Here is a 12,168-nt window from a genome sequence, read left to right as displayed (position 1 = left end):
CATGCGAGGGGAGGGGAGCGGGTCGCCGACGAGGTGTGCGCGCGAGGGGAGGGGAGCGGGTCCGGCGGGGTGGGCGTGCGAGGGGAGGGAGCGGGTCGCCGGCGCGGTGGGGCGCGAGGGGAAGGAGCGGGTCGCCGATGGGGTGGGCGCGCGAGGGAAGGGGACATGGTCGCCGGTGGGGTTGAAGATAAGACAGAGAGAGAAAGAGAGTACGGGGAAGAGGAGAGAAGGAGAGAGAAGAAGAAAAAAGAAGCTGACATGTGGGTCCCACATGTCAGTTAACGGTCAAACTAAACAGTCAACAAACGGTTTGTTTAGGAGCGGGCCCCAACTGTTATAATGGTGATCAATTGCAAAGCACTCGGCGATTTGGGTTTTTTAAGACAGCCAACGTCAAAAGTGGTAGGTATCAGTCACAAACAAATTTTCGGTAGTTTTTTGGAACTATAACGCGAAAAGTGGTAGTTTTATGATATTCACTCGGAATCAGTACATAACTTGCTATTGTGTGGGTCTACTGACTCTTGGTGAGCACTATATTACGCACGAACTATCCTTGTGCTTTGCCCGTATAATTCTATCTAAATTTAAATAAACATCAATTCTTCTCCCATTGCGAACGCGGGGGCATTTGTGCTAGTATATAATAGTAAAAGATTTTTTTTGGATTAGTTTGAATTGCTTACCACATATGTCAGGTGGTATATAATAGTAAAAGATAACATGCTTTGCGCACGTGCAGTTTACTAGCGTTGCGTTATACTCCCTCCGGTCCTTTTTACTTTGCATATTAGGTTTGTCCGAAGTCAATTTCATCCATCTTTGATCAAGTTTATATAAAAAATTATAGACATTCACATAACAACACCAATATCATTATATTCATCTTGGAATATATTTTTATATTATATTTATTAGACTTAGCAAAATTTGGTCAAACTTAGTAAAATTTGACTTTCGGCAAATTCAATGTGCAAAGTAAAAAGACCGGAGGGAGTACTACATGTAAAAACTAACTAGCATATGTGTGCGTGATGCATTGTATTGCTAGCCGCTGCATGGATGCAACTGACGGTCCCAAGAATGGATCTTCGTCCGGACAAGTGGACATGCGGCAACAACCACGTCCGTCTCAGAAATGGACAACGGTGGGCGACGAGCAAGTGCTGGAAACTGGAAAGGTTGACGGACTCGAGGTCTTCGCTAGCTGCCGGCGTAGATGGGTCAAGCTCTAAGAAGAGGCGTGAGAATTTGGTATGACATGGAAGTGTGTGTGGCCGTGAGGACGCTGTAAATGTGTGCTTAAACTCCCACTGAGCCATGACGCAGCTGAGCATCCAATCGCTCACACACCACCCAACACAACCCGGCAAAACTAACCAGGAACGTACGCACGTCTCCCTCGTTCTGCTCTCCGGACGCTTCGAGGTGCGTATCTTCTCTCTTTTACTCATGTCTTAATTTTTTTCTTTTGGCCCCTGTCCATCTTGCTGTCAGACTTGTGGATGAACCAGGCAGGGGCCGATTTGGTTCAAAGGAAATAAAGAAAAAAAACATGGAAATAGTTTTTTTATTGTTTGTCTAAAAAAAACTATGTCTTGATTCAAACAAATGGAGCGAAGTTGAAATGGAGACATTTTTCCTTTGACCTTAGTTTCATAGGAGATAATGCACGAGTTTTACAATTCACATGAAAAAGTTGTGAACGTCGGTTGGATGTTCTATGATACAGTTTTATCTAGTCTAGGTCGGGTCTAAGGGCAACTCTAACCGATCCTCTATCCGGCTATAAGGAAGGATCAATTCGGGTTTTTTCCTCTATACCGCACCTAGCCGATCCCCTAAACCAACGCCTATTCATTTCCCAAATATGCTCCGTCCCGAGGCGGCCGAGGATAAATTTTCTTCACGCAAATGCCTCCTTGTGTCCGGCCAGTGATTCGCGTGAAGCTCCCTTGTCGACAGCGGCGACCTCCTGGCCTCGCCACTGACCTCCCGGCGACCTTGTAGATGAAGAACTCATCCGAACGGCCACCCCCGAGTGGCCGAGTCACTGCCGACGGGAGACGGACATTCAGATGAGCTCAAGGTTATCATTCATGGCGACCACCAGCGGCAGCCCGGTGGCCCTCCTCGTCCTCCTCCTGGTACACGCACCGGTACGCGTTGTCCTGCGCGCCGGTGGAGCGTGCGTACCACAGGGGAGAGCCGGAACCAGGCTTTGGCGCGCTCCTTGCCGACGTAGTAGTTGGGCGTGATGGTCTCCGTGGACACCACCAGCGCGTGCGAGCCCCGCGGTGAGCAGGTCGTCATGGCGTAGAAGATGACGAGCTCCACCTCCTCGCGCGAGGCCTCCAGGTTCCGGTATGGCTGAATGAAGTGGCGCGCCGGGGGCAGGCACATCTCCTCTCCGAGCCAGGAGCGCTCCAGCAGCCGCGTCATGAAACGGCCGCATCATGAGGTACAGAACGGCCATGGCGACCGGGAGGAAAGCGGCCAGGAAAACGTGCACGGGCCGGAGCGCGTGCATCCTCGCGAAAAGCTCTATCATCGACAAGTTTTCTTCCGCCCAGGCGATGGCCGAGGGAGACAGCCGAGGGCTTCCACGGGTGGCTCTAGAACGAACCCAACGCCGCCCTCCATCCTCGCCGAGCACGAGCACAACGCGGGTCGGCGGACGCCAGCATTTCCGACGTGGTCACCATTGTCGCGGACACACATGTGCTTGATGATATGAAGGGTTTCATGGGATGGAAGTTAAGTGGTTGCATGCACCCTTGATAATGTGAGGGGCTTAAACGTGGTGAACAATAGATTGGTTGTATGTGCTTAATGATGTAGATAGCTTGCATGTATTTAAATGGAATCAGTTAGATATATAGGATTACAGGGGGTTTCGCTCCACTAGTTCCTACTGGACGATAACATCTTGCCAAAGAAAATTTGATATACATCTCACAATTCTAAGGATATATTTCTTCTAGAAGTGGTCATACAAAATAAAACCCCGTCTGACCATGCAAACAGAGAACCCACCCCGCGTCGCCTCCACCCCGGGCGACTCGGGTACCCCCAAACTCTAGCCGCCGGGCTCCTCCCTCCGTCCTCCTCTCCCTCTACCGCCGCCGGAGGACGCCATCGGGCTAAGCCTGGTGGCCGACGGTGGTGGCGGAGGACCCCCTCCCTACTCGCGATGGAGGAGGTGGGGCTGACCTCATCCCGCGAGGAGGCGCAACCGATCTGGATCTAGGCGGCAACATGGCTTGCTTCGGGTGGCGGCCTTGGGCGGCGGTGTGGTCGATGGCGGCGGCGTGCAGAGGATGCAGTGGAGGACCGGGCAGATTGGGTCGGGTACATGCGGTGGTGGCCTCAGGTCATGGCCTGGTCGGGGTTGTCGCCTCGTTGCACCGCAGCGAATGCTGGGGCGGCGGCCCCGGGCGATGGCGGGCGGAGAAGCCCAGATCGTCCTCGGCGGCATAGCGTGGACGTACCCATGTCCAAGGCAGAGCTGCTCCGGCGGTCTGGCGGATTCGACCGCGGATCCCGTTCGGTACAGAGACGGTGAAGAGCGTGCTTGGGATTCATCCTAACGATTCTTCCGGCACGGCGCGGTGGGGTGGCAGCCCTCTCCCCATGCTCCAGTGGTGGTGCCCTTCGGCAGTGGTCGGAGTGTCGGGATACACCGTGGTGACAGTGTGGCTGGATGATCGCCCGATCTGGGCAGCTAGCTCCAGGGCTTTGAAGATGGTCTTGCAGATGCACATGTTGTCGGTTGGATGTTCTTGGATGAATCTGGGTGAAAACCTGGTCTTCGGCCGGTGGCTGGAGCCGGTGATGGTATAACGCCCTTCGCGTCGCTTCCTTCATGAAGACATCATCGAGATGAAGCTCCCAACTTCTCTCGCTACCTACAAGAGAAATCCCTGATTAGTCGATCGGATGATGGCGGTGCTCTTGTGTCATTCCCTCTCTGGGGCTTCATTCTTGGAGGTGTGCATTGGCTCGAGAGACCAGTGGACAGTCTTACGGTGGAGCGGCGTCCCATGTCACGATCGACGATGTGGAGTCTTAGCAGCATGGCGCGGCAGGGTCTCGGCAACAGATGTATAACGATGGATGCGTGTAGGGAGGTGGCGTTGTCTGGCGCCATGGTGGCGTCGATGGCAGACCTGCCAAGGTCGACGTGTCAGTACCTGCTCTGAAGATGGATCGGTAGAAGACGACGGCGGCGGCCTCTCAGAGTGCGCCAGACCGATGTGTGCCCCGGAGCCGCCAAGAGGCTTAACTGGGGCCTCCGGCTTTAGATGTTAGGTTTTGGTATGAGGTATGTTTGATATTCGGTTTGGACTTTCGGCACCCTTTCATCAAATGGTTAGGAGTTGCGATAGATGTTGCCATGTTGTGACTTCAGACTTACATGAATAATTAATAAAATAACTGCATGCATCGCACAGATGCAGAGGTAGGAGGTCATTCTCCTTTTTAGAAAAAAAATCTCACAATTCTAATTGAAAAGCGAAACTTTCACCAAAACCATGGGTTTTGCGCAAGAAGACCACATTCACTACTTAATGAGCTGATGTTCGTCGCAGGGGAAATGTCAGAAGGAATGACGATGTTGGGACGAGCTGGTGTAGATGGAGATTCGCCGCACCCTGGGCATCGAGAGACCCCTATCGACCATGGTCCGCAAACTTCGATGGAAGAGTTGTCGAAGGTGATAACAGAAGCCAATGGCATGCCGGTGTTGTTCGTCCCCTCTAGCAATGGGCGGCTGGTAGCAGTACCCCTAGACACCCTTCAGAATCTGATGCCCACCAATCGCGGCGAGGGCAGCGAGTCTGACAAAGAAAAGAAGGAGCAGGCTTTCCGTTCTTGGATGCTGCTTCTGGCTTCCCTGGTTGCCACCGTCACCTTCACTGCAGGGCTCACCCCACCCGGTGGTTTCTGGTCCACCGACGACAAGGACAACAAGTTCATTACTGGTGAGCCAATCATGCGTGACAAATCTCGCTCGAGGTATGCAATTTTCCAGACCGGCAACATAATGGCCTTCTACACGTCCTTGATGATCATTGGGTTGCTCGCCAAGAATAGGAATGACAAGACGGTCATAAGTTTAGGTTTCATTTTGCTTGTAGCACTTTGTTTTGTGTGCTTGGTCTTTAGCTTTATCAGCGGCTCATGGCAGGGCCCCATACAAGGGGCGGTGAACGTCGTTCTTGTACTTGTACTTTACGTTTTCTACATGACGTTGGTACGGACTATCTCCTGGTGTTCTAGTACATTCTCAAGGCATCAAGGATCCCCGGATTCGGTTCCTTAAGAGGTCGGCTGATTGCTACGATCGAATAAGTAATGGCAAGGAGGAAGATTTTACAAAAGACACAGCAAGAAAATTCCATCAGCGGCCTGCCTGCCTGAACACGTACGTAATTATGCGCCCATTGTGGAGTAAACAATGGTAGTAACCGTGTTAGTGAAATCTGGTTTCTATTTGTAACTACAGGAGAAAACTGCCATTGCTAATCATTAGTATATCTCCTATTTTGTTGGATGAAGTTGTAATAAGTTGACTCCTCTATATGTCAATCATACATTACTGGAATTTCCATTTTAGCCGAGTACCCAGAACACTCGGCAAAGGGCTATCCAAACTCGATAAAGTCTTTCCGGAGTGTTGAACTCCACAAAGAGGGCTCGGTGTACCTCCTTCTGGCAATACAGGGTCTACCAAGCTCCTTCTGTCGGGCACATGGAAAAGGCTTTGCCGAGTGTCAACCAGGGTGTTCGGCACAATAAAGTGACTGACGGGCGGGAGATGGAGACGACGCATGCCACATGGCAAAGGGATTGCCGAGTTCCTTTGGCCGGACACTCGGTAAAGAGCGAAGAACATGAGGGTGACATGTGTCCCTCTAGTACGTCTTATGTGTCCCTTTGCCGTGTTCCGAGGCTCAGGAAAGGTAGATGGACATGAGGGCGGCATGTGTCCCTCTAGTTCTCCGTGTCGGCCCATTTATCGAGTTCTGATGCTCGACAAACACTACAAAAAATATGCTAATCAGTGACCTTCTGTCATAAATCTATGAACATTTTCAACCAATTGGTTGTAACCTGTTTGGGAGGGTCCAAACCCAAAAACATAACGACCATTTTGGTCAGAAATATCATAATTTATTTACTCAAAATGGCTGTAAGCAGATAACACTGTTTACTTCCTCTGATTACGACCAATTTAAATGGTCGTATTTGCTAATTCGGATTGCGTCCAAATAATTGGACGTCCACATCAGCAGTTTGAACCCTTGGCACTATGAGTTTTTCCTGCCATACCTGATTAAGAAGATTAACAATTTGTGGAGGCACAACTTTTGGTCTCTGGTTTGCAGGCATCACAAGGATTAGTAAAACAGTGTTTGTAGGCACTTTTCAAAGAGCATTCACGTGTAGGTGTTAGTTTACAAACAAGAACATCCTGCCCCGGAGCATTAAGAATAGGGTTTTGCAAAATAGCATGAGCCGTTTGTGGCTTGAATAAAGAATTGACCAGTTCAGCATTCCAAGCTTTCTGGTTGGAGATCCAAAGGTCCTTAACAACAGCTGGGTAAGCAAAAGGACTTTGTTGGATAATCAAATTATCATAATATTTTTCCATTGAGAGAACCAAGGGGAACTCCAAATGGAGCTGCTGCCATCGACTATTTGGTAAAAATTGCTGGAATTAAAAGAGGCCTTACCTTAAGAATCGCTGTCCAGAAGGCTGATTTGGGTATATTTTGTTTTGCCTTCCAAATGGATGTGTCGCTGTGGTATTTTAACTTGAGAATGAGGGTAAGATGATTGTGGGGTTCTTTTCCTAACCTCCAGGCCGCTGAAAGAATTAGTCCTTAATTAATAGCCTGCCAGTTTCTGACACCTAGGCCACCAATCTTTTTTCCAGCGCAAATGTCAGCCCAAGTTCTAAGACAAAGATTCTTTGTAGATGGTTCTTCATTGAGTCCTGTCCACCAAAAGTTCCTTATAATAGCCATGAGCTTAGGTAGAAACTTTTTTGAGAAAAGTATATTGGACATATAGTAGACAGGTATAGACAAAAAGACAGATTTAGTAAGAGTTAGCCTAGCAGCATGTGAAAGTCTGTTGGCTTTGTAAGCACTCAACTTAGATTTAAATTTGTCATAAAAAAAGTTGTACGCTGCCGATTTTTTTTGTAGGAAGGATGGGAGGATGTCCGAGATGAATGGTATTCTAGTTTGGGGGAGGGGGGGGGGGGTGAGTATCGTGATTAGATTGGAAACATATGATAGACAAGGAAGTATTCTCGCTTGTTTGTACTCGAACAATATCATGTACTCCTATATATTGCCCATGAGGCTCAACCAATAAACATCGATTCCACCAATCTCTCTCTCTATCCATTCTAACAGACTCCATTAGCTCTCGTGGGATGGATATGTAAGCATCTTGCCATAGAGCATTGGACTCACATCTCACACTTCTGATTGGGCTATTAAAAAATTTCACTGTAACTTTGAGTTTTACACAAGAAAACAATATTCACTAAGTAATCGAATCAATTTGTTGCACAAAATGTGCCAGAAGCCAATGTAATGGGAGATTCATCACAGTCTGAACATCATGAGATCCCCATTGACTATCGTCTGCAAATATCGACTGATGAGTTGTTGAAGGTAAATGAACGAGCCAATGGTATGCCGGTGTTGTTCGGTGACCGCCAGGTGCCTTTTTCAGGACAATGCTTCGGTTCCTTAAGGCACCTGCCTTTATGTCTATGACAAATGGGCCCAACAGGTGGCTGGCCCACATGTCAATGACCCAAAGGCAGGTGCCTTTAAGGCACCGAACATGCGTCCCTTTTTTCAGGGGTATCACCAAGTTTTATTAATTGATCATAAACCAGCCGCGGTGGAATGCAAATAGAATCATGGGGCTGGACCAACCAAATGTGTCGCCGCTGATCAGGAGAATGAGAAAACTTGGCTAACCTATCGCCACATCAAGATATCTATAGTACATCAAGTGGAGCGTCAACCCGCAAACAATATCGCCACATCAAGATATCTATAGTACATCAAGTGGAGTGTCAACCCGCAAACAAAAAGCTGATCAAGAGCATACGTCCACGTAGTGATACTTTCTTCTATATAACTAATTAGCATGTGTCTTCACAAAAAATGGCCATGTGTGATAACAAATACATTATATTTTAATTAGTAATACTAATCGGGTGACCCAAGGCTTACCCATTACTAATCGTGTTACCAATCGGGCTTACCCATGGATGAAGGTGACGACCCATCCAATTCGGGTCGGGGTCCCTTGGGCGCGGATGCCCATGGGTCGAATTGCTGGGCTAAGACGGGAGCGATGCCGTCACCTAGTTGGGCAAGGCCTAAGGATTTTTCTTATTTTTGTTAATTCATCTTTCTATTTTGAACTTTGTTAATCTTGAAACATGTTAATTTTTTTTAATAATTTCATAAAATATTCCCGTTTTTTCAATTTTTGTTCACAAATTTACAAAATGTTTGCATTTCAAAAAAGTCAATAAGTTTTTAAAAGTACATAGTGTGCAGTTTTTTCATAAAAATTCATCAATTATTGGGAGTATGTTAATAATTTTGGAAAAACTGTTCAAGTTTGTATAATTTTCATACACAATTTTAAATTCTATAACTTTGAAAAATTTCAAGAAATGGTTAGGACAAAGAAATTGTTCATGTTGATTGATAATGACCGAAATTACTAATAACATAAGTATTCATGTTAAGAAAAACTACACGCTCACATATGCACCCGTCTCACTTAGGCTGTCATACTCCTCTCAGCTGGTGTTTTTTTTCACTATGGATAAATGATCCCCAACTTCTCGCAATAGCCTAACACGTACATATGAGGCATCTATGGCAGATTTGAACAATTTTCAACATTGTTTACAAGTTGCGACATATCCGGCCATTTATCGGCCCTTTTTCACCGAAAAAACTCCAGAAAATGCAAAACTTGTCAAAAATCCATACAACTTGGCATGATTCCTTGAATTGGTCATAAGAGCTAGTGGGAAAAAATTGGGTTCATTTGACGGATGTTGAAACATAACAAACTTTCAAACGGACCCTTCCGGACTACCTGAACAAGCTTCGTTGAACATGGTCTATTTTTGGACATCCTTAAAATGACGCCAAATTTTTCAAGCAGGTGGGCATGCCCATGATAGGAATCCATGTCTGGTTTCGATGACTTTCGACTTTGTATGAAAGTTGCGACACGTCTGGCCATTTATCAGCCTTTTGTAACCAAGAAAACTCCTGAAAATGCAAATCTTGTCGAAAACTCAAACAACCTGGCATGTTACCTTGAATTGGTCATACATGCCCATAAGAATCGGGGCCTTTTAAAGGGCGTCGAGAAACGAGGTGCTCCCAAATGGACCCTTCTGGCCAACCCGAACACATTCCGTTGAACATGGTATTTTCTTGGAAATCTCAGGAGTGACCCCAGCTTTTGCAAGCAGGTGGGCATGCCCTAGTCATACATGCCCAGTTAGAATGACTTCTGACGATGTATGCATGTTGTGACATGTTCGGCCATTTATCAACCTTTTCCACTCGGAAAACTCCATAAAATGCAAAATTTGTCAAAAACCGAAACAACTTGCCATGCTAGATTCAATTGGTCATATAAGGGCATGAAAAAAATATTGAGGCCATTTCCAGGATATCGAGAAATAACATTCTCTCAGACGGAGCCTTCTGACCTACCTGAACACCCTTGGTTCAACATGTTCTCTTTTTGTACATCCTTAAAATAGCCCCAAGTTTTCTACTAGGTGGGCATGACCATGATAGGCATACATGTCAGCTTTGAACTTTGCATTGTTCCTTAAATTGGTCATACAAATCCATGGAAAAAAATTGAGGCAATTTTAAGGATATCGAGAAACAATGTGCTTTTGGACGGAGCATTCTCGCTTACTCGGACACCCGCCATTGAACATGATCTATTTTTGGATATTCTTGAAATGAACCCACTTTTGCAAGAAAGTGGAAATTTCGGGTAGACATCCATGCAAGGTTTGATTGAATTCCGACACAGTTTGCACGTTGCGACACGTCCGACCATTTATTGACTTTTTTGACTGAGGAACTCCAGAAAAATGTAAAATTTGTCAAAACCAAAACAATTTGACATGGTTCCTTGAATTGGTCAACAATGTCATGGAAATTTTGGGGCCATTTCAAGGTTGTCGAGAAACAATGTGCTCTCAGACAGAGCGTTCTTGGTTACCTCAACACCCTTCGTTCAAAATGGTTTATTTTTGTACATCCCTAAAACAAACTCAATTTTTGCCACCAGGTGGGCATGTCCCTGGTAGGCATCCATGTCTAGTTTGTACGGTTTCCATCACCTTATGCAAGTTGCGACACGTCGAACCATTTATGAGCCATTTTGACCAAGAAAACTCAAGAAAATGCAAAATTTGTCGAAAACCGAAATAACTTGGCATGATGCCTTGAATTGGTCATACAAGCCACCAAAAAATTGGGTCCATTTCAAGAATGTCGAGAAATAACATGCACTCAGATAGAGCCTTCTAACCTACCCTGACACCCTTCGTTGAACATAACCTAATTTTGGACATTCTTGAAATGACCCTAGCTTTTGCAAGAAAGTGGGCATTCGTTGAACATATGAGAGGACTAACGAGGAAACCAAGGACATCGTGGATGCTGAAGTGCAGGCCCATTTTGAATGGAAACGTCCACCTCCGAAGGAAACAATACATCCAGTGAAAGCGAAGCGCACTCTGGATGCCCTTAAGCGACCACCATGGCCTCCGCTGCAATCCAACCATGACCGCTGCATTGAAAAGACATATGATGAAGCGCGGTGGTAGGGAAGTACTACTAGTGCTGCAAGACGAAGAAGTGGGAAAACAATTCCCTAGCTCGGCGAACAGGAGAAGCAATCGTGCCCCCCGCTCAAGGTGTCTAGCGATATCGCTAATCATCCGGGGCTACTGCCTAGTACCAACTCTTGGTGATTACGTGGGCGATGATGTACAGTTTGAAACGACTAAGGTAGTAGAGACCTTTAGATACGAGCATGGGAAGCCTCTCGTCAAACCTGATCAGTTCCCTCATCTAACAACGATGATGCGAATATTGCATGACTGGTACATGGAAAGCTGCAGGAAAGATGGGACCGATAGTATGATGGTGAGAATTAAATAAGAGCATGACTTCATTGGAGTCGACCTGATGCCTGTTGAATTTGTGGAATTATTTCACTTATTCAATCAAGAGGCCCTCGATAAACAACTCATGACTTGCTACTGTCTGTAAGTATTACTTCTGTAGTTAAGTCTCTAGCGCAGCTCGTTCATTGCATGTATATATAATTATCCTCACTATATTATGTAGATTGAAGACCGTCGGATGCAAAAGAGGACAAATCTATTACATTGGGTTCATTAGCCCAAATACCGTAAATGAATGGACGGTAGAAAAAAGAGTTGAAGATACTGAGGAAAACTTGCTAAAAGCGTTCCTTCGACATCAAAACAAAAGGGAAATGCCCTTTCCTTACAACTCCAAGTGAATGTTACTGTCTTGTGCATATTCGGTTTCGCTTACTCGAGGTTAAGTGATGTAATTGATGAGTTATGCATGCACAGGTTCCACTTTATTCTGCTATCCATTAAGCTTGACGGGGGAGTAGTAACTGTCTTAGACTCGAGACGTAAAGATCCCAATGATTATGTGGACATGACTGCTATTCTTCAGAAGTAAGTTCAATCATTATCGCACCATATCATCAACTTTCGTTCATTCCTGATATCAAGTAATCATTTTCTTTGCCGGGTAGGGTTTGAAAAAAGTTCACAGGAATGGTTCCGGGTCTGAAGAACGAGCTGCGATTTACACACCCCAAAGTAAGCAGAACTAGCTAGTTTTGCGCATCTCTCATTGATTCTAGTTTCATCAATACATTTATCATGCTTGATTATCAGTTTGATTGAACTCTATTATCGTAAAGTGCTTGTGACAGGCAGACGGGAATCATTTATGTGGATACTACGTTTGTGAGTTCATTCGCCACTCGACCTCTGAGCGGGGCTTCTCTGACAAACAATTTGAAGTA

General features: G+C 46.2%; 1 protein-coding gene across 1 annotated transcript; it reads left to right on the top strand.

The window, feature by feature from the left end:
- The first annotated feature begins 1,335 nt into the window (after window positions 1-1,335).
- On the top strand, window positions 1,336-5,571 carry LOC123131361 (uncharacterized). The gene is made up of 2 exons (XM_044551050.1): window positions 1,336-1,428; window positions 4,593-5,571. The coding sequence occupies exon 2, from the start codon at window positions 4,598-4,600 to the stop codon at window positions 5,324-5,326; it is 729 nt and encodes a 242-aa protein (XP_044406985.1). The 5' UTR covers window positions 1,336-1,428; window positions 4,593-4,597; the 3' UTR covers window positions 5,327-5,571.
- The last annotated feature ends 6,597 nt before the right edge of the window (window positions 5,572-12,168 follow it).

This window comes from Triticum aestivum, chromosome 6A (assembly GCF_018294505.1).
Source record: "Triticum aestivum cultivar Chinese Spring chromosome 6A, IWGSC CS RefSeq v2.1, whole genome shotgun sequence".
NCBI lineage: Eukaryota > Viridiplantae > Streptophyta > Magnoliopsida > Poales > Poaceae > Triticum > Triticum aestivum.
Note: the sequence above shows the minus strand (reverse complement) of the source record. Positions and strands in the feature narration are given on the sequence as shown.